Here is a 22,859-nt window from a genome sequence, read left to right as displayed (position 1 = left end):
GTCACACAAGACATCTGAGACACACACTAACACACAAGCACAGTATGCACACCCCACTTCCAAAGCATCACTCAGGAGAGGAATGCCAGGGCCACAAATGGAAGGAAACATAAATGTATCTGAAAGCGCACTGAGATTAATGACCATTGCAACTTCCTACTGTCACCTCCTCCTTCAAATGTGTAATTTAAAGCTCCTATGAACAAAAAGCCCAAGCAGAACCTGACTGATACCTCTACTCCTGTCACTACGCTCAAACTAGGGATTTGAAATTAAGCACAAACACAAAAAATCAAAAACTTCAAGCACATCTGGTTTTGTAAAAGTGCAAAGACAATTATACAAAGACCACAGAGAGGGATCCATTTATTGCAACTGTTTTAAGGTAAGTGGGGAAAAAAAACAAAAGAAAACAAACAAACAGAGAAGCCTCTCTACTGCGAACCACTGAGCCAGGAAGTATTGGACATGAAGATAAATGAAAAGGATAATGTAGTAGAAGGCATCATCATTATGGTTATAATGATGATACTCCTGATGGTGTGTGACAAAGATTAGAATGACGAATGACATTTTCTCATCCTGTGGAGTTTATTCCTTACTAGAGTTGTACTGCTTGACTGCACTTCTGTTGCTAGGTCTGAGAGGTTCACTGATCATTTTTGATAGCAACCTGCCTGCCACCACAAATGAAAAGATGTTGTCACTGCATTTTGTTAACCGCACCATCCAGACTGACAATGGTAGCCATCCATCCAGATGACAAAAACAGCTGATATTTTATTCTGCTCACATTTTGTAAGTGTTGTTGGTGTTTGAAAAAACAATGTTTAACACAGTTATACACACACACACGCACACACAAACAAGCACAAATATTTCCCCTCTGACACGTTCGGACATTGTATTATCTCATTTACCAGAGTATTATTTTGCTTCCATGTGAGCTATTGCCAAGTCAGAGCACCAACCTCAGCTCAACTCATGCAGAATGAACTCCTGTCACTTTGGAAACTGCAGTTTCTCAAGGAAGTGGGGATTTTCTCTTGGCAGAAGTGATTCTTGTTAAAATGTTAACTGCGAGCAGTGTAGTCTGCTTGATGAAGACTCCAGTGTGACGAGCCCTATCTCTGTCCTCTTCCCAAAAGCTTTTTTATATAGGAAGAGTATAACTGGTGGACTTCGGCGCTAATGAATTTTTTTATTTTTATAGTTGTCCCCAGATAGCTTTAATAAATCCAAATCCACGTCATTGCTGATCAACTTCCATTGCTACAGGGTAAATCTCATCAGTATTGGAAAGTTGATAGACATATCACATGATAAGTCACAGGTGACTATCTCTAGTTATTAGTTGCAGTCCATGCAGAAAAGACCAACTGTCACACGTGCGTGCTACAATCATGGAGTGGAAAAAAAAATGTATTGGCCGCTATCATCTGTCATTGAAAGCAGCATATGCCAAATTATTATTGACGCTTAGTCTAGTTCTTGGTGTTATGAAATGCTGAATTCCAACGGAACCACCTCCTTCAAAATGTTTTTATCAAATGCAAACTAGTCAATTCCTTTATTCAAAAGATTCAACAGCAGGATAAAATATGAGACTGTGACAGCAAAAAATGGTATTCTAGGTGACAAATCTATGGCATTCTGGAGAAGTTGGTTCTCATAACATACAATATCAGCTGTTGCCAATAAGCCTGGGGAAGCTGGTGTCAGACAGCGCACTGGGCAAGAGATTTATGAACAGGGCTTCTTATTAAAACAGGGTCAAATAACCTCTTACACTTGCTGCTTTTTACCGAGTCACGAGTCAGAGGGGGAGTCTGGCTCTGAAGAGAAACTGCTTTGCAATGCCAAAATTATATTTGTACATTTTAGTATTACATATTTCTCATTGATTTCAACCCATTCAATATTTGACCAAAATTAAATTTTGTATGAAACCAACACCAACAGACAAGACTGAGACATTTTTCTGAGAATAAGTGTTACTAACTTTGCTCTCATTACATTATTCTGAAGATTGTTTCCTTTAAGTATGAGCTTGAGAACCACGATATGCTGAATGTTCTGTGAAGCTGTCTGGTGCATGGCACTCAGTGCAACATATTAGTGGGGTGGCTAGCTCATGACTGTAATAGTAAGGGTATCAAGCATTTCCATCTCGCTTAGGGGAACTTGTCCCATTTAGAAGGAGTTATGGACCAGAGAGCTCATTACTCATCATAGCGGGACTGAACCGGCCCCATATGTACTCTGAATCCAAACATGCAGTAATGCAAAATCTCTCCACTGAATCATGGAATCCTGAAGGGTTGAAAAATGAGATTGAGAAGAAGCACTCCATATAGTATGCTGCATGCTTATCAACTAAACTAGTTAATCATTTTTAATTTGCCGTGTGTTATATCGGCACCTTCTTGCGGTATCTAAATTACCAAGACCTTGTGGTGCAATATTATTTTCAGCTCTACAAAGAAATAATATAGTGAGGGAAAATATTCTTTAAGCTTAAAATCCCATTTTGTTTTAGCTTCTATGAAATAAACAATACATCAGATAAAGAATATTAAAACTATTAAGCCATGCACTTACAAACACAAACAGATTTATTGACAATGTTAGAAAAAGTGAAAAATTGAAAATGAGAGGCATATCCTGCTGAGATCTATTTCTTTAATTATTAGGGATGGTGCTCATTTAATATTTACATTTAAAGAAAACATAGGCATTCACCAGTCAATACTCTTTAGGAGTTTTAAGAGTGTTACTTTCATGGACAAAGAGGACGCTTTCATGATAAACTCACTAATTTTCAGAATTAATCTTCTCTGCAAATGTTGTATTTGTTGTCCATTAAGCTGCAGCCAAATTGCACATTCCCTTCTTACAACAGCAGCACTGGAATGAACAAATGCTACAATACATCTCATACTTAAAAGAAAATAAACTTTGAATGAGTGGCAAATGAGTCTGGTGAGAGCCCATATTTCTGGGCTCTCCTAATGTCTCTATTCATAGCTACCAATTTAGATACTAATTCCTCATTTAAGCCATGGATAAAGAGCCTCTATAATGTTTGTTTCCAATTTCGTTTGTTTTGGTGTAGGGGTTCCATTTAAACCAAGATGTCAAAGTATAAATGTTGATTTTAAGTAGCAGAGAAAAGAGTTTGCCAAAGTAATACAAATATCTGTCAATTTATTCTTGGGAAATATTGGAATTCAAGGTAGTGCTTTTGAGTCCAAACATTTATAATTGGCCTGTTGAGCCAGCTTCCTTTTCATTTGATTTCTTTGTTGTCGCTTCTTAAAGAAAGTACCTAAAGGATTACAGCGGCTATTTTCAATCATTTAAAATGAATCGAGGTGCATAATATAGTACATATTATTGAGCTTTTCTGAAGTTAATAAAAACTCTGTTTATTGACAGAGGAATCTCAAAGATTAACAGAAAGAGATAAACAGTTAATAGTATTTGGGTAGAACCAAATACCAGCCAGTGCACACTTTTGTTATTATGCAAACTTTAATGACTTATCATTCAGTTTCATTTCAAGATTACTATATCACCCCAATATATTTATGTACTAATGTTTCTTATTTTTACTTTATTTAAAGGCTTTGTAGGAAGTTTGAGTATAATGTCCTTTTACTGCCCCCCCATTCTTTCATTTGAAGAAATAAATAAATAGATAATTTTAGATTAAAGATACTTTATTTTTCAAAAATATATAAAAAAATCCTTGGTTGATGTCACCTTCATTCAAACACTCTTCTATTTACTTACGTTTTAGAGAGGTTGAAGACCTTTTGCAAATCCCCACTCACAATAAGGTATGTGATTGGGTCATTTTCTCTGTCTGTGGCCTGGGGACAAAAAAGAAGGCTTGATAGTCGTAAAGTATTGGTCAAGCTGAATATGAGCAGATAGGAGAGCTGTGCAATAACAAAACAAAGATGAGTGCTTTGGTAGTATTATAACAAAATTTGTTTGATATGAGCCAATGTTTATCATTTAATTTTAAGTATTACTTAATCCATTAGACTTTAGCAGAGAAATAACTGAATGGGAAAACAATAAATGGTTCACAGGGGGGGTGCGTGAATATGATCTGAGGATTGTGACTCACCTGCAGATTGAGCAAGATAGCTCCTACCCTCATGGCCTCACTGACTTCAAGGCTGTAGCTGAGAAGAGGGAAACGAGGGGGGCTCTGGTTATTTGGTGGCAAAACTTCAATATAGATGGTTGTGATGGAGCTCCTAGGAAAAGAAGAAAAAAGAAAACATTAGCTCATTGACTGCATTTCATGTTTTCAGAGAAATTGTAAAGACATTATCTGATTTGCTGCATTACTGTCTTATTTTAGTAAATCTCGCTTTTATGAATTAGGGAAGATAAATATGACAAAGCCCAGCCTGAAATACATAAAACAATCCGACAATGATGCCTGAAAATGAACACAAAACATTAAGGCAAAACAAGACAGCTCCGTCAAGCTGAGTGGTTCATTACATGACAATAAAAACTCTGATGAAGTCAGGATTTACTCCGGTGCAGTTTTAATGCCTAAATTATATCTGTATTAGACTTGTGTGTAATGAACTGTAGAAATTATGAAAAAATGCATATCTGTATGCTGCACATGTTATCTTGCCATACTGGGAACCTATATAATTTTTTGTTGTTAAAACAAACTTGCTAGTAGCTCCAAACCAGTAATTTATACTGGTTTATACAAAATTCCGAGATCTGTGACACAGCAATATGAAAATTGTAATTAATCAATCAATTAATAAAAAAAACATGAATGTAATGAAAAGAAAGCAATCGATAACTCAAGGAGCTAGTCTCACTGCACATTTTTAAAGGGCTGCTAAAGGATTTATAGGCATAAACTTCCAGTTGTAGATATTTTCACTGGTTTTAACTGGATTTAAAGTTATTAAGCTTGCATTTGTTGAACATTTATACCATTCTCTATTTTACTGTCTATTTATTCCTTAGGTGTGGTGATTGAGATATGTTTTGATGTTGCTACTGATATAATTCGCTTGTGGATTGAGCTGTTGCCTTGCCTTAGCCAGGACACTCTGTTGAAGAGAAATTTAATCTTGCTGACTAATATCCAGGTTGAATAAAGGTTAAATAAAAATAAATCAAAATAACAGATATGTCACCCAAAAAAATATGAGTTACGAGGTACGCTGGGAAAAAATAATAACTAAATCCTCCATTCAAAAAAGCATGTCACATATGTCTTTATAATTGTGACTCAAGAGCACAGTAAATCAGACAAAAGCTGTAAAGTGATGCATGTAGTGGTACACCAAAAAAAGAAACACCCACCTAACAAACCTAAATGAAAAATTACCTTCTCTGAGTCTCTGGTGCATTGTCAGAGGCCTTGACAGTCAGTGCATAGGATCTCCCAACAGTTAAAGTGACACCAGGTGCCACCGTAATGCGCCCTGTGCGATTACTGATAATGAAATCTCCCTGGGATCCAGCAAGTATTTCGTAGGTAACAAGACCATTCACTCCCTCATCAGCATCTGCTGCTGTTAACTAGAAGGGAAAAGAAAACATTTCCGACATTTACATATACAAGTATGTAATGGAATCATGAAAGCAGTCATATCAAACAGGAAAGGCTTAATGGTCTTATTTTTTTGCCAGAATAACTTGCCCTTTCAGACTATGACATCAGCTAAGAGGCCTGATCAAGTCAAAGACAAACAATCATGGTAATATTAGATGACTAACTTGAAGGGAATCAAATTATGAAACTCCTCTACTGAGATAAACTAATTAGGGATTTAAATTCTGGGTGAAAATTCTAGACGCACATCCGTGGGTTTTACTTGTGTGTGAAAAATTTTCTGTAGGCACAAAGGTAATTTTCACGACAGAGAAATTTAAGAAATGTTATTTAAAGCCACCGTGTTAACAAGATCAATATAATGAAGCCCCCAGTCTGTTAAAATACCATGCATGGAGGATGTCTGGTAGGAATAATGAATGAAGCAATGGAAAGAAAAATTTAATTTCAAACATTCAAAGCAGCCAAAGCATAGTTTGCATGATAGAGGTGATGCATTGTTTCTGGCTCCTGTGACATCAATGGCATGTTAAAATAACATTGTATAATGCACTCAGGATGCATGCCAAGGATTTATTTGTATGTATGACATTGGCCAAATATCATTGTAAGCACTCACTGTGCTCCTTTTTAAAGGGGATTTTGACACCTTCTGATGTATGTGAAATATAACTGATTAAAGTGAATCCTCTTGAAAGACTCAATCAGGGGTAAGCAACCCGCGGCTCTGGAGCCACATGCTCTTCCATTCCTTGGCTACAGCAGAGTATTTAATTTACATTTCATTTTAGTTTGTGATCTATTTACTTGTAATTTTAAATTTGGAGATTTGGGGGATCTTGTTCCACTAAAATAAAATCTGTTTGATTTTTGGTTACTCAAAATATGTGCCACAACCGCTGATGTGCGACACCAACCAGCGATGCCATTTATTGCATTTTTTACAGCCCTGATGTACAGGTGCTTTGGGCTGAGGTTCAGGACTAAAAATTACATTAACCAAGTAAATAAATATTTTAATTTGCTATTTGATTTGGACATTTTGCAGGATTTTGTGAAAGACTTATTTTTTCATTTGTGGTGACAGCTGACTGCACACCCCCAGTGCAAGCAATAAAACAATGATGGTGCACAGCAGCAGGCATTTTTAGTTTGCTCCATGTGGATAACTTAAGTTTTGCCTTTTATTTCATAAATACAAGGATGACTCAAATAGACTGTGGGTATTTTATTTGAACTCAACCTTAATTAATAAAATAGAGCTTTGTTTTCTCCATGGCAGTTGCAGCTGCAACACACTTAATTTTTTTTCATAAACAGCACGAAGGGACAAAAAAGATAAATGCAGTTTTTATTTCCATTTAGATGTCAAAATGGTTTTGTCGCTCCCGTTGTTTTTCTTCAGTAGGAAAAAGATGACTATTCGAGTGTTCAAAGTTGCCCACCCCTGGTAATGTTGTTGTGATCCTTTTGGCAATAATGCAGCTTGATGTTATTGCTTCATCGAGCGATCAAAAACAAATGGTATATGTCATCGACACTGAACCATATGAACTAACTACAATTATTTAAACAGATTATTTAATGGTTTGAACATATTCAAAATCTTTTGACCCTTTAAATGGTTGTTTAATAAAGTTTTACAAATTACACTTTGATTTGAATGTAAGAATGTAGAGGGGAAGTGGGGTGCTGTTCCAAATGTTTGTCGACACAACTTCCAGAATTGTCCTAGTGTTGTGAATTATTTGCTATGAATATGAAAAAGGATGGCAGAAATTGAGAGTGCAGAGAGGAGAGAAAATATCAGAGGCATAGAGCAGAATGTACACAGCACAACACAAAAAAGAAGGAGCAAGGGGAGACCGAAGTGTTGAATATGTTACCTGTAGCACTGTCTCTCCTGGCTGCATGTCTGTGAAGATGTCAACGCTGTACGAGACTTCAGCAAACATAGGTGTGTTATCATTTGCATCAATAACCAAAATGTTGACAGTTACTGGGCCACTCTGTTGGACGCCATCTGATGCCACCATCTGTAAAGACAAGAAAGAGAATTGCATATTTTAGCTTTAGAGAGTGGAGTCTCATAAACAGTGATATTATCGCATGTTTTTAAGACTTAAGACTTTTAAGACAGTTTGTCAAACATGAGTGTAATGTATTTTATTTCAGAGTCTAAATTAGAGTCACTTATAACCCATCTCTGTAGATGTTCAGTTTGCATCCCCTCACAGCAAGGAAGGCAGTCAAAAGGAGTACACAGGGGAGCTGGTGTAAAGCTTGCCCAAAGGCTAGTTTGCAAAGTTAGCAAACAGCTTGTTTTTTAGTCTTTATCTCGAGTGGTTGGCAAGGTAAAAAGAAATGGACTGAGTGGAGCAACAAATCAAGTGGAGGAAAAAGGGAAACTAAACAACAGCGGAACCAGCATGAAATACAAGCTTCTGATGAGGAAACTGCTCGATCCTGAAATGGTAATAGCTTGACTTGCTAAGCTTAACAGGGTAGTGCCTTCAATTACAATATTAAAGCAAGCATTCACAATGAAGATGTGCTGAGACACACAACGGCATTTTTGTGCAACATTCAGTCTGATAACAGATGCACACATAACAAATGTAAACAATGTTTTGACACTGCCCTAATCTGGGTCTTTCTCTGTCTCCCTCTCTCATTCTATTCCCCAACCCCCACCCACCCCACCAAAAACATATGCACAGACAGTTAGAGTAATAAAAACTAAACAATATCCACAAAAATCACAATGGAACAGAAAACAATAATTATCCTCAGAGCCAGCTCTGAGTGTAAGTAATAAGCAAAAGTATTAACTAAACTTTGAAGATAAAGAAAAAAAAAACAAACGCAACAACTATGAACGATATTGAGAATCGGCTAAATTAATAGTCAATGACAAAATCCCCATTACTACTGAACAATGTATATAACATGGATGATGTGATACATTTCAACCAAATATTGGACAGACTTAGGCTCAAATTAAGTAATGTATCTTTGTTAACGAATGGGGAGTGACAAATCCTTACCAGTCAATGGGAAAATGAACATGTGTTGAACACAAAATGTCCATTGTGTTTTTAGTTTACAAACACTAACCATGAAGCAATGTCAAAATCCAGTGTGAATTATATGCAAAATATTGCACAAGCTAGAGAGGTCAATTGAACTTTTCATACAAAGATAGATTTGATTTAATGATCAAATGTTTTCTGTAAATGCTATTTGACAAAAAGAAAGAAAGAAAAAGCTTTACATAAATGTGACAGAGACCATAGCTTCGGGTATGGTCTGAATCTCCATGAAGTAACCTGAAACCTTATATCTTTGTAGCTGATGTTGGTCACGAAGCGACAAAGCTGCATTGTCACTGACTACTGATTTTATTCTGATGCCTACCGTGAATGTATAAGACATTTGCTTCTCCCGATCCACTGGCTTGAGAAGCTTCAGGTAGCGGATTATTCCAGTCGGGGTCAGTCCAAAGATTGTGGTGAAGTCATCTTGGGTTATCTTCACCACTGGGTCTTTCGTCTTCCAACAGAAAAATACATAAAAGCTAACATTTTACCACAAGGACATGAGTGTTTCATCATTTTTGCAAGGTTACAGCTGTGGGGCCAACAGAAGCTAGCAAATGAAGAATTCTGATCTTGGTTGAACACATAATCAGCTGGCAGGTCTCTAATCTGAGTTCAGAAACAGTGCGGAATAAGCTGGGTGATGAAATCAGAAAACGCAGTCTTTTAAACATGACTATATCAGTCAAAGAAAGAATCAGTGGTGCTGCAGCACTCACACAACTTGCATCTGTGTCTACTCCTGCTTTGAGGAAAAATAATGAGAAGCTATTGGAGAACAGCTTTTAATAAATAAAAGAAATTCACATAACATTTGTGGCCAGAGTGAGGTTTAGATCATTACTGTGGCTAGACAGTTATAAAATAAACCCCTAGTCTATTGTGGTCATTTAGGTATTCATGTCTATCAGCGAGTCCTCTCAGAGTTTGGTCAACATCAAGACTGGCTGGCATATTGATTTTGTTATCTCTGGCCTCATTTTCCTTTAATTTGTTGATCTTCTCTAAAGACTGAGTAAAAAACTGTTTTGAAGGCTGGGAGAGCAGGTGGGGATTGTTTGTTTTCGCCATGTGTCTGTACGTTTTCCTCACATGAAATAGATTTCAGATACAGAGAGCAGAGGGACACAATTAAAACATTCACAACAGAGGTTTGGCAAAACACACGCAAATGCACCCCAAATAAGTAAATAAATACAATAATATCCTTAATCTTTTGACTGATACAAAGGCAAACAGTACAGTTGAAGAGCAGATAGTGCAGAAAAAACATTCAATGGACACTCTTAAAAAGTCAATATCACATCTTATTATCAGAAAAGACTTGTCACTGCAGGAGATGGCCTGTAATATATGCAATATTTACCTGATTATATTAAATTTGATTTTTTTAAATGATAAACAGTTTCTACTTCCTGTGATCACACAGGAGATTTTTTGTTTTTCCTGTGATAGTATAAAACAAAAGACTCGCTGATGTTATCTCCAGCAGTGAGCAGTGCTTTAAGATTGTTTCCAGCTTCCAGAGAGCAATGCATGCAGTAGGAATGTCCTGAGTTTGCAAGGTGAAGATCAGGCAGCTCAACACTTTTTAAAGAAGCATTAGTGCTATCAAACAGATTAATCTCTGAGCTCTTAGTGTTACTTACTGCATTCTAGGTATGACAGTGGCAAAGTGTCTAATCTCATTATATCGGTCTCATATGCAAACTGAGCAGTGGCACTTTTAAAAGGACTTCGGCTTTATTTTGTCAGCATCTTTTGAGGCAAAACAACAGAATTTGTCCATGTTGCCACTGTATCAATTTTCAAATATATAGCCTTATGTTAGTCTGTGAGGTGAATACAGTACAGTTGAATTCTATTGAAAAAGAGCATTAGAGTGCTCTCGATTTGAAGGCTCTCAAATTTAGAATAACCAGCAGACTATAGGACATTCCCGGATAACACTCGGCGTCTTACTGACTGCTAAGGCAACCCCTTTACTTACAGGCGTTTCATTGGGACCCAGCTAGACAAGAAATAAAAATACAGTGGGAGCAAGCTTCAGGACTTTTTTTTTCTCTTTTTTTTCCCTGTATACACAACACTAAAACTGCATGGAATACATCTCTTTATGCAGTCCCCATAAATGTGTGATGTAAAATTTATGTTTAGATGTGAGAATACACTGGTGGAAAAGTAAAACATGTTGTGAGCCTTCTACCTCCTCGATGTCGTTATCCAGAGCAATGATTTCCAAGGGGACAGTGAGGTTTGCACTGGCTGAGATAGTCGTCCCCACCGGGGAAGACTCACTGATGTAGCCCTGATAGGTTGCAAACTGGAAATATGGTGTCTGGTTGTTCTCATCCAAGATTTCAATAATGAGGTCAGCATAGGCTGGGAGCGGGTGACCATTGTCCTGTTCTGCCTGGCAAAATAAAGAGAAAGGAAGCAAAAGATGAAGGAGTCCAGTGGGGGAGAGAGAAAGAGAGCGAGAGAGAGAGAGAGACTGTAATCACAGTGCAGTGTTTTGGTCGACATTTGTCCAATCCTGCTCATTAAGAGATCCTAGCAATGAGCCAGGATGATAGGAAAAAAACAAATAAAGAAAAGGTGGAAATATATGTGGTTTCAATTCTTGCAGGCACTGGAACACAGAACTACAATTTCTGTCATTTCAATTACAAAAAAGCTGTGACAAAAAGTGACAAAATTTAATCAGACCCTCTTAGGATTAGGGCTGAGTAATTACCAGAGCACTTAATGCAAATACTATCATTTGTAGTGAGAGAGACAGTAATTAGTGGCATAGGCTTTTTCTTCAAATGAGTGACCAAAGAAATAGAGTGGCCCTTGGGAGTACTTCAAAATAATTTCTGTGCCAAAGTCAGCAAAGAAACATGTTAACGAACATCACAAACAACTGTATGGGCTCACAATTTGCAACGCTTTCCAAACTCCATCAAACCGCTGTCTGTTTTAGAGCAAATGTAGCCTGAAAGCTTCATAAGTCTTTGATGTAATAAAAGCCCGAACTCCAACTCTTCAGCTTTTCAGTTTTTTAATAAATATCTCAGTGCATAACACCTTAGGTGTGCAAACCTTAGGTGCAACCCTGCATTTTAGCTAAAAAGCCACAGACTTCACTTAATTCATTGATAAATAACAGTATATACGTAATAACGTGTAACAGTAACACATCCTATTTTAGTGATAAACGGTCTCAACTGTCACACCTTGCGGTTTCAAAGTACTTTACACTAGATAGCATTCTAGTGTACACACACACACACACACACACACACACACACACACACACACACACACACACACACACACACACACACACACACACACACACACACACACACACACACAGATTGCAGCAGACCTTCCATACAAGGGGCTAACTGTCAGCAGGACCAACTTGGGGTGTCTTCCCCATGGACTATTTGACATACAGACAGGAGGAACTACGAATCAAACATCAAACTGCCAATCTTCCAATTGGGGAAGCCTGCTTTAACAACTGAACCATGGCCACGGTTTATTGGACGTATAAATCTTGGAAATGTCCTACATACACACAACTCAAATGTTAATTACTTATTTTAGTTCTGCACGCTTTTTCAAATCTGCTGACAAAAAAAATGCAGTTTCAAGTTGGACAGTGAGCTGTTAGGGTTGATTCAAATGGATTTATCTCTTCCCTTTGTGCTTTCAGGACACGGAAAGCTGTCACTGAACAAAAGGGCAAGTAAACAACATAGTTGTACCCTCTTACCTGTGTACAAAAAGACTGTCTGATAATTTTTAAACACTCCTGTTTCCATTACACAGAGACAAAGCCAGGTAAAGAGTCAGTTGATTTATCTCCCATTTAAACCAGCTTGATGAAATGTAATTAATAACTTCATAGCTACTTGGCAAATAAGTAGATTAAGCTTTACCAAGCAGGGATTAGGTGCTTTCACACAAAGAAACCCAAATGCACTCATACTCTGCACTTCCAAAACAGTCTTGCCCCTCGTACCTGCTTCTGAGGCATTAAGACATAACTTTGGATGCGCAGCGCGGCAAAAACAATTAAAACAATGACCTGGGACTAATTCCACACTTAAACACAAATTTCATCAAAAGTAGCTAGTAAAGTGTGAAATGCAGTGCCTGTTTTGACTCTATACCAAATGATTACAGAACCAAGAGTATCCTTGCATGTTCAATAGAAAACATCTGTATTTATGGTTAATAAAATGATATGCCAGACTGTCAGCCGAGCATTAAACAGCATTCTCACATTTAATCCTCATCTGAGTGGCAAAAGAGGACCCATATATCACTGACCCAAGGATCAAGCATACTTACCAAAACACTTGAGAAATAATTGCTGTCATTGACAGACAGAAAGTATGTGTGCATTGATGTCCCTTTGTCCTCATACATTTTTGTCTGGTTGAAAAAAAGCATGGGAGCACCAGTGTTCCCTGGGGATTTTGCACTTAAGTGGTGGCCCTTTTTCCTGTGCAGCAGTGATAAATGACCTGTGCTCCTCTGTTACATTGCACAGATCTACAGAAAAGTCACTACTGACATAAAGTCATTGTTTATTACATCATACTGAATCACTTTGCATTTTTATTTATCATCTATTTCAGATGGCCAACATTTTAACAAATATCACGCAGCAAGTCATGGGATTTATTTTAATTAATAAAAAAAAAGGCAATGTTCCCAAAGTGCTACATTAGAGCATTCATTATGATGCTTCTGTCTGTCATGTTCCTTCTCTCTGTTCTTGCAGAATTCTTTGTCCCACTTACTATCACTCAGACTGATGTTTTTTCATCAACATGCATCTCTACATTTTTTTTCCCCGCTTCCCTTTCGAATTATCTGTAGCAGTATCGCTTCCTCTAGCGACGCACATTCAACCTGAAAATCTGCAACTGATATTTTTGCTTCTGTTTTTGTTTTGGTTGGAACAGCGCTTTCTCCCAACTCTCTGCATCCTGGCTATCAAGGTAAACAGCAGGTTAGATGGCATGCCAAGGTGCCTACAGGTTAGTGATGGGGGGACGGAAAGCGCACTGCTGACTACACAAGGAGTGCTGAGGCAATCCCTGACTTTGCCCGAAATAATGATTCATGACTGCACAGCCTTTCCTACTGCTAAGACCATAAATCTTAACATCTTTTCCACGCCAATTTCTTACGCAGCCAAAGATAACAGCAACTACCTTCAGAATTGAGGTGAGCTGAGTGGAATGGGGTGAAGATGCTGGTTAAATTTGTTGTGCAGTTAAATTTCAGGTGGAATAAGTACATTAAAAATATACAGTCAGAAGGTCACGAGATACTCCAAAACATAGTTTTGATTTGCCAATCTTTTCAGTAGAGGGATTTCGCATACTGGTAAATGAATAGCACTTGAGTATCAATGTCAGTAGTGTCAAGGTGTCTGACATTAAACTTCATTAGTGATCCCTTAGTGCCTTTTGTGATTGGTTCAGGTTCAATTAAAGGCTAGATCGTAAGTCTTGTGAAATGCTCCACAACCTCAGATAGAACAAGCACTGGATTTTCTGATGCTCAGTAATTAGGGATCTAAAGTTTACCTTAATAATGAGCGTGAACCTTTGATACAAGTCCCTGCTTACGGGCTGCAGAACATGCAGCTCTGCAGTAGTTCGGTTCAGGGCGAAATATTCTGGATATGTGACTGGATGGCCTGTAATAAAGAATAAAAAAAACATTGACAAATTTGGACTCATTGCACTTAATGTAACTTTCAGGTACAGAGTGAACATTGTGAAGCCAAGTCATTGAATTCCAGGAGAGGCAAAGAAGATTAAACGTGTAAAATCAATGAAGATACGTGATGAACTTACCAACCAGGATGTAGTAAAGAATGCCGGGTCTGTCTGATGGGGGCTGTATGTTTCTGTCCATGTCAACTGCTCGGATAGGTGGGGTCACATTCAGTGGGTTCAATTTGCTCTGCAACAAAAAGTGAAAAATTTTGTCAGCAGTAGAGCACAGTAAACCCATAACAACCTTATATACATTCTTTTGTAGATGCAGCCATTTCTATATCTTATCAAACATGTACTGTGTTGAATGAGAAAAACAAGCACTGATATTTGAAATTGGGGAATGACCAATAATAAGTGGTAGATGGTCTGCTTTAATAGTCTACATATTCTACCTTAAGTATTAGGCTTTTTGTAATTGGGTGTTATTGTGGAGAAGCCATAAAACATCATAACACAGTTTGTTAGTTATAAAAGTTATTCCCCTAGTTATTCCCCTATTCCCCCCCCCTATTTTTTTTCCTTGCAGGATTCTTTGTTATTGCTTAGACTGTTGTGAACTTTATTTAGCTCTCCACAGTGTTTTTACAAATGTATGGTTCTAACCAGAATTCATATAAAAATGTTTTGAAATAAACTGGATTAACTTTACGCAAATAGATATGAACCTCAGATATAATAAAAAAAAAACAACTATTGGCTACCTCCAATCAGTTACAATATATACTGAACAAAACATATTGATTATAAACTTTTTTTTATAAAAAACACATCTAGCTTTCATCTAGCTAATGATATCTATTTGTGCCATGAATTTCACTTGACTTTCCTTAAGAGGACCTAGGCTGGACACCTCTTCAATTACCCTTAAACATTTCTACTTTCATGCTGAATCAGACAACCTGTCAGGAAATCTCAAAGCTCCCTACATGCCCATCTGCTGATTCTGGGTTCCTTGAAATAAAGTTATCTTATGTCAGTCATATCTATGCTGTGCTGGAACTACCTTTGGGTCTGACACCGGCTAGGAAATTAAGACTACATTGTCCATTCTTATTTTGGTTAAGTAGCCATCAACACCAAATTATAAGGCTGAACCATTTAATAATAAATGAAAAGAACAATAAAATATGAAGGCCTATGCCTTAGCAGCAATTGGCTCTTGCATATTCTCTAAAAGCCATGCTGTTAAAAAATAAGAGTGTGGTGAAATTCTACATATGAGCATGCTCCTAAATGGTTCTAATACAGTGGCACATCAAGGATCATGTTTTCTGCTCATGTGTAGTCAGATTCTATCATCTCTAAGCTTTAAGCCTCTGCGTTTGCATCAACATATGGCTAAGTGGAAATATGTTTAGCATATCACATTTAAGAATACCACTACCTATGCAAGATCTATCCATATGGCTGATACAGTTTGTGATTATGGCAAGAGGTCTGTGCTGAATTTACTCAGGATAGACAGACACATGGCTAACAGCTCTCTGGCAGGAAGAATCCCTCCCTGAGGGGGTATATTTATATCCCACAGCTCTAGAGTAATCCTTACACCCCTCCCTAACCAACCCTCTCGCTTTTACAATGTCTAGAGGTGTGCTAAATCAAATCCTCCTAGCTCTGCACAATGATGATTAGCTATAATACCCTCTTCCAACAGTCATTATACAAGCAACTTCCAAGCCCATATTATATCCCCCCGGGGCAAAAATAAATACAGATCAAGTTAATACTGCCTGTCTCGCTATTGTGATTAATTACAATACACTCATCAATTACTAGCAGACAAATCTCCCTGTGGACAGTTACGCCGGTAACATTTTGAAATGAAGAAATAACAAACTACAAGCTAGTGTTTAAAGACTCATTGGTGGACGGAAAATTAACAATAGAGAATGGGATTATGAAAAAATTAATACATATCATTTATCCTGCTATGGCAAGGAAAACATTTAAGTACAGTGGCCCCTTAAGATACTAATCACTATGTATACAAATTATTTAAGATATGAAGCGTGATTTGAGCAAATTGTATTCTTAAAATATGAAAAAAGAGGAAAGATATGAATACGAGAGCGACAAAAATTTGAAATTTGCGCAATGCGCGCCAAGCAACCTCCTGCAACTCAAATAGACTTCATGATGACACTGCATTTTCAGAATTGGCGCTACTCGCCGCTCTCATCTTAAAGAACACCTTGTCTGGGTAGTTTGTACAGTACGCATATCTCGTGTTGTGTTCCTATCTCTTGTGTAGAAAAATTTTATATCTTTGTGCTTATTTTGTGTATTTTTTTTTGTGTAAGAAAGCAAGTGGTTAAAGAAGATGCTTTCTTTGTGAATTAAGCACGGAATAATAGCGAAGCATGAACGTGGTATACGTGTTACCGATATCACGCGTGAATATAATCACAATGTAACCACAATAATTTTTTGGGAATGATTTAATTTGTTTTCTGCTATTTTAGATGGGGAAAATTCATTTAAGATATGAAAAAAAATCCACATACAAACCCACTTCTGAAATGAATTAAATTCGTATCTTAAGAGACCACTATATAGATTTAAAAAGTAGATTTACCATTCATAGTAATTTTGGGGAGGTTGTGGTACTGTTCTCTAACTTTCATGCAAGATTTAATCTTGGGATTCGTGCTTCAACATTTTCTTAACACATGTAAGACTCATTTGATAGCCTTCAAAAATGTCCCATTTGCTCAAAATGCACGTTTCGCTCATTTGCCGTTGAGAACAGCCTGCACTTAGCTGCTGACACTTGCAAAGACTAGTGCCATCTATAAGCTTGCTAATGGGAATAAAAGTCAAACCTAGTGATGTTGGGTATTGTGTGAGAAGCACAATTCTAGCAGTTGAATATAATGGACTGCCATTGCTCAAGTAAAGCAATATAGTCAATTTCCAATCTGAATATGCTGCTATATCTACTGCAATAATAAGCCATCTACTGAGGTGATAACCCCTCTGCAGAAAACCTGGATTCGGTTCCAGTGTTGACCTGCAGTCAGAACTTAAAAGCAGAAGGTATGAACTGGTACTGAGATCAGTGGTTCATCTACGATACAAGAACAGATCTATGCGTCACTGCTGTGCTGGTCCCCACTGAGCATTGACTTCTCCCACAAGTAGGAAGAGAGGTTGCATCATGAGAGAATAGTCTGTCTGTGGCTGCAGGACAGGACCAGGAGTTCACTGCACATTTGGTGTGGACCAGCACTGTCACACTGCTTGAGGCCTATATCGTATGGTCTGCTGGGCCTGTTGAAGAGGCAGGAGCACCAGCGAGTCATTATCAGACATGGCTGCATTAAAAAATGTGATTTTGTAACGAGTGTCGGTTGAATCGAGGCCTGATTTTGTGTTTAAAAGAGTGACAGGGAAATTAGGGGGAGCTATAATTTGATCATGAAGATGAATAGACTACAATGAACTATTTGAGAAAGTGAAAAATGCAGTTTCAGATTGTGAAAGAGCAGTGAAGACAGACATCTTAGCACAAAAAAGCAAAGAGAGTTGAGCTGACATTATAGAAAGTCAAATACTGTTTTACCCACTCAAATATATGCCTGGGTAAAACAGGGGGCAACTATACATTTGGACACACTCCTCCTACATGTAGCTGTATGTGAATAGTATAATAGCCTGCCTGTGTCCTTATGGATATGCAGAGAAACAAAGTAAAAACCAGCATGAGTTTGGGGAGCACAATATTAAAGCAAAGTCCGAAGTAGGTCAAATGTAAAGGGAGGGCATCGGAACTTGTGGTGTTTTGGTGAAGACCAAACCTGTTAAGGTAAGAGGAAATTGATTGGATAATGAAACACTGAACATTAAAAAAATAATGAATAAAATTAAACACCAGATAGAAAGCAACGGACAACTCTATTTCTATATATAACATAGCTGTTCACCTAAGATTATTATTGCAAGTAAAACTTGTGGGACAGGAAACCATGCAGGGTTCAAATAGAAAAAAAAAACAGGACAGGGAGCCAGCCCAGTAAAAGCTTTAGGGTTTTATCGCCAGAGCTCCAATGACCTGAGCACTTGCCACTCTGCAAACCTTTTATTATAAATTATACATCTCACAGAAAAAAAGGTAAAAAAAAGCACAACTTCCCTTGTCTACAGCTGATACACACGAATTCTGCACAGCACAATTTGCACTACTGCATATATTCATGCCCTATTTTCCATTTAGGTTTAAACTGTTTGACATATTTTGATTGTCTCTATATACAGTATCTATTCAATCTTTGCTTTGTCTTTCTCCTACATTTGTTTTATTTCATCTATATGCCTCAATCTCAGCTTCACCTACTTATGATGCATGCAAAAAAACAATGGTTAGGACTAGTATATTGTCTCAGTCCTGTTGTTTCCTTGATATACCCCACGTTAAATTATTCTGTTTATTTCTGAATTACACAAAATATATATTTATACTTTGGTTGTGTACTTGATGTACTCTTCCCCTTTGTTTTTCAAAATGGCCAGGGCACGTTCTGTCAAATTTTTATTCATATGGTGGCAAATCACAACATAATTGTCTCATGACACTTCGCATTGAAAGCAGGCAAGCAAATACAAGGCTAAGTGTACTGAAATCTCTTTATCAACTGGCAGCAATTTAAACCTCAAGAGGCTTTGGAATTTAAATGGAAAACCTTAAAGTAAACCAGCATGATAGTGTGGAAAATAGACCATCTCTTAACAGAAGTGAGCCACAATATTATCTCCATTTCCGTTTCGTAATCAAATTCAAGTTATCTTCAGTCAGTACAATCCTATCCAAATAAATGCAATTCAGTACAATCGTGTCAAGTTTGATTTATTTTAAACTGCTGATGAGCAGAAATACAGTAAAAGCTTCAAAGCAAATGAGTATATAGGTATCCCAAAGTAATTTCTCTTAATTGTGGACTGATAGAACAATTACAGATTCTGGATTCATACAAATTCATTAGATAGATAACAAACATCTGAGGACCTGTCAAATAACCTATAAGGGATTGCATTTCAATCAAATTCAGAATATAACCAGACTATATAGACAATTTATTCTAAGTAGCTAAATAATTTCACTTTGTATTATGTTGCTATAAAGTACTGGGCTATTATGCACTGATGGCTTGAGTGTCCTGGGCTGAAGGTGCCATTGTCAAATCTTCACCAAGAGAAAAAAATCTATTTATAAGTCACACATTTACACATCTATACACAAGTATAAATACGGGAAGTGAAAAAATGCACATACTATTAGCAGGAGAATTTCCGACAGAATGACCTTGTGTAATAGCAGTGTCTCTTTACCATTCTTACCGGTTCAGTGAATTCAGGAATAGCAGCACGGTAGGTGAGGGGATTGCAGTCATGGGTGTTATTCACCAGAACACAAGGCAGAAACATGGGTCCAAGATCATCTCCATCTAGAACATCCAAAGTCAAAGTCGTGGTTGCAGTTCGTCTGTTGGGAGGGTATGGAGCTCGGTCCTGGGAAAATTAAAACATATATCAAGGTTCAAGGTTTAGGGTAGAAATTTTCTACCTCAAACCTTGAACCTTGACTTGGTGGGACTGAATACTATTGTGTTACAAATCTCAACTGGACACTGTAGCTGTGTTTTGAAATCCAAATATATATCATTAACAGAAATTAAAATATGTCAGACTAACCTGATTCTGACTTCTCAGTGGTATCCCTTGCAATGAAAATTATAAAATATATGCACAAATAATACTGTTATCTCAATGGGAATAGAGCAATTAAAAGCAAGGTCAAAAGCTAGTTCGATAGATGGCAAAGGTTGGATTGCAATTGTGCAAAATTATAGAAAAAGCCTTTCTGATATCAAAAGGATCTGTATAGCAGTTGCGCAAAAGGAGAAAAACAAACAAACAAACAAAAATCTTTGTTAATGGTGTTACCCCAAGAGGCATACAAGGAAAGTGTTGCAGCACATTAAATACAAATGTTTCAGCATAATTAAAAAATTGTAATGAACAGCAGAGGTCTGAGGAATAGCATGCCTAGAAAGACTTCTTGTCAGCCTAAAAGGTTAAGTCCTTGTGCATGAAATATAAGAAGTAAAGGAAGATGGCTTGACAGCTCAATGACCAGCTGACCTGAAGCACTTTACCTCTGTTCTGTCATTAGAAAGGAGTCTTAGACCATTATGTCATAATCAGTCAGTCACATTATGTAAAGAAAACTGGATATAGTTTTAGTGGCTGATGAGATGGAATTACTTTAAACTTTTGAGGAGAATTATCCACTTATTTTACTTTAGCAATCATTTATTAAGACAGTTACACTTCAGTGGCTGTAAGAAAATTAATGTTTTTGAACAATCAAGGACAAACTGAATCCTATGTCTTAAAGTACACCATTTATGCAGAAAACAGGTTTGCAATGGTTAACATGATTTACATCACATCTTTACGTTGGCCAGTTGAAATGCGTCTCTTAGATTTTCAAAAACACCCCTTTCACATTTTCAAATATTAATAATACAATGTAGCGGTTCTACTCGATTCTTCCTCTTTAGTCCTCTGATATAAACTACATCCTTGACCAATTGTATTGTAGTGGCCCTCAGGAAGCATACATTTACTGCATTGCAACAAAGGTTTCATAGAGAGCAACATATTGCTGTTGTTATAATGTATGTGAATTTAATGGGATCAATAAAATTACTACTTTATTATAATCAAAGTCAAAACTAAGATGTGACAGTGTGACAGAAATCATAAGACTATAGTAAAGCTATTTGTCTGTTTGTATAAGTTGTCCTAAAACCGGTATGACATTATACTTTTTAGTCAGTGAGCATTTCTCAAGTATTTTATGTAAATTAGTTTAGCTAAGCTTGTTTATTTCCAGTCTTTACACCTACTGCCAATCTCTAACTACAAGATAATCTTCTAATTACTTCTAATTAACATGCTTTGTCACTTCTTTTCATCTCATGGCTCATGAGTTGATTATTATGAAATACAAATTTAAAACATTGACATTTTTTCATTAGCAGGATCAGGCCATAATTTATCTGTGTTAAAGCACGTCAGAAGAAATAATAAATAAATCATATATCCATCCATCTTCTGCCGCCTATCCTGCACTTAGGGTCGCAGGGGATGCTGGGGTCCTATCCCAGCTGTCAACGGGTGAGAGGCAGGGTAAACCCTGGACTGGTCGCCAGTCAATCGCAAGGGTCTATATATATGTATATATATATATATGTATATATATATATATATATATATATATATATATATATATTTTTTTTCCCCATTTTCAAAGCATGTAGAGCACTGCAATGTTTATCATAGGTACTCTTCAACTGTGAGTGACGGAGTCTCAAACAAAAATCCAGAAAAACACATTGTAGGATTTCTAAGTAAATGATTTTCATTTTATTGCATGACATAAGTATTTTATCACCTACCAACCAGTGAGAATTGCAACTCTCACAGACCTATTTGTTCTTCTTTTAGGAGCCGTCCTGTTCTTCACTCGTTACCTGTATTAACTGCACCAGTTTGAACTTCTTACCTCTATAAAAGACACCTATCCACACGCTCAATCAAACAAACTCCAACCTCTCCAAAATCGCCAAGACCAGAGAGTAGTGTAAGGACACCAGGGATAAAATTATAGACCTACACACAGCTGGGATGGGCTATAGGACAATAGGCAAGCAGCTTGGCGAGAAGTTGTGGGCTCCATGCAAGATCTCACATTGCGGGGCATCAATAATCATAAGGAACATGAGTGATCAACCCAGAACTATACAGCTGAACCTGGTCAATGACCTGAAGAGAGCTGGGACTACAGTCTCAAGGAAAACCATTGATAACACACTACACCATCACGGATTAAAATCCTGCAGCCCAGCAAGGTCGCCCTGCTCAAGCCAGCACTTGTCCAGACCTGTCTGAAGTTTGCAAATGACCATCTGGATGATCCAGAGGAGGAATGGAAGAAGGTCATATGGTCTGATGAGACAAAAATAGAGCTATTTGGCCTAAACTCCACTCGCCATGTTTGGAAGAAGAAGAATGACGAGTACAACCCCAAGAACACCAGCCCAACTGTGAAGCATGGAGGTGGAAACATTATTCTTTGGGGATGCTTTTCTGCCAAGGGGACAGAATGACTGCACAGTTTTGAGGGGAGGATGGATGGGGCCATGTATCACAACATATTGGCCAACAACCTCCTTCCCTCTATAAGAGCCTTGAAGATGGGTCGTGGCTGGGTCTCCCAGCATGACAACGACCCGAAACACACAGCCAGGGCAACTAAGGAGTGGCTCTGTAAGAAGCTAAGAAGCA

General features: G+C 37.5%; 1 protein-coding gene across 1 annotated transcript in view; it reads right to left on the bottom strand.

The window, feature by feature from the left end:
- LOC147236591 (protocadherin-15-like) overlaps positions 1–22,859 on the bottom strand; it is a 159,808-nt gene that overhangs the window by 72,595 nt on the left and 64,354 nt on the right. The window contains exons 9-17 of the mRNA XM_086171289.1: positions 19,845–20,015; positions 14,583–14,691; positions 14,310–14,422; positions 10,916–11,122; positions 9,029–9,163; positions 7,498–7,647; positions 5,384–5,577; positions 4,139–4,271; positions 3,796–3,875 (exon numbers count right to left, since the gene is read on the bottom strand). Coding sequence (XP_086027415.1) covers positions 3,796–3,875; positions 4,139–4,271; positions 5,384–5,577; positions 7,498–7,647; positions 9,029–9,163; positions 10,916–11,122; positions 14,310–14,422; positions 14,583–14,691; positions 19,845–20,015 — 1,292 coding nt within the window. The remainder of the gene's footprint in view (positions 1–3,795; positions 3,876–4,138; positions 4,272–5,383; positions 5,578–7,497; positions 7,648–9,028; positions 9,164–10,915; positions 11,123–14,309; positions 14,423–14,582; positions 14,692–19,844; positions 20,016–22,859) is intronic.

Source organism: Fistularia commersonii, chromosome 2 (assembly GCF_037954325.1).
Source record: "Fistularia commersonii isolate RoL2024-O1a breed Wild chromosome 2, RoL_Fcom_v1.0, whole genome shotgun sequence".
Lineage (NCBI taxonomy): Eukaryota > Metazoa > Chordata > Actinopteri > Syngnathiformes > Fistulariidae > Fistularia > Fistularia commersonii.
The sequence above is the reverse complement of the archived record's forward strand: the minus strand, read 5'-3'. Positions and strand labels throughout refer to the sequence as shown.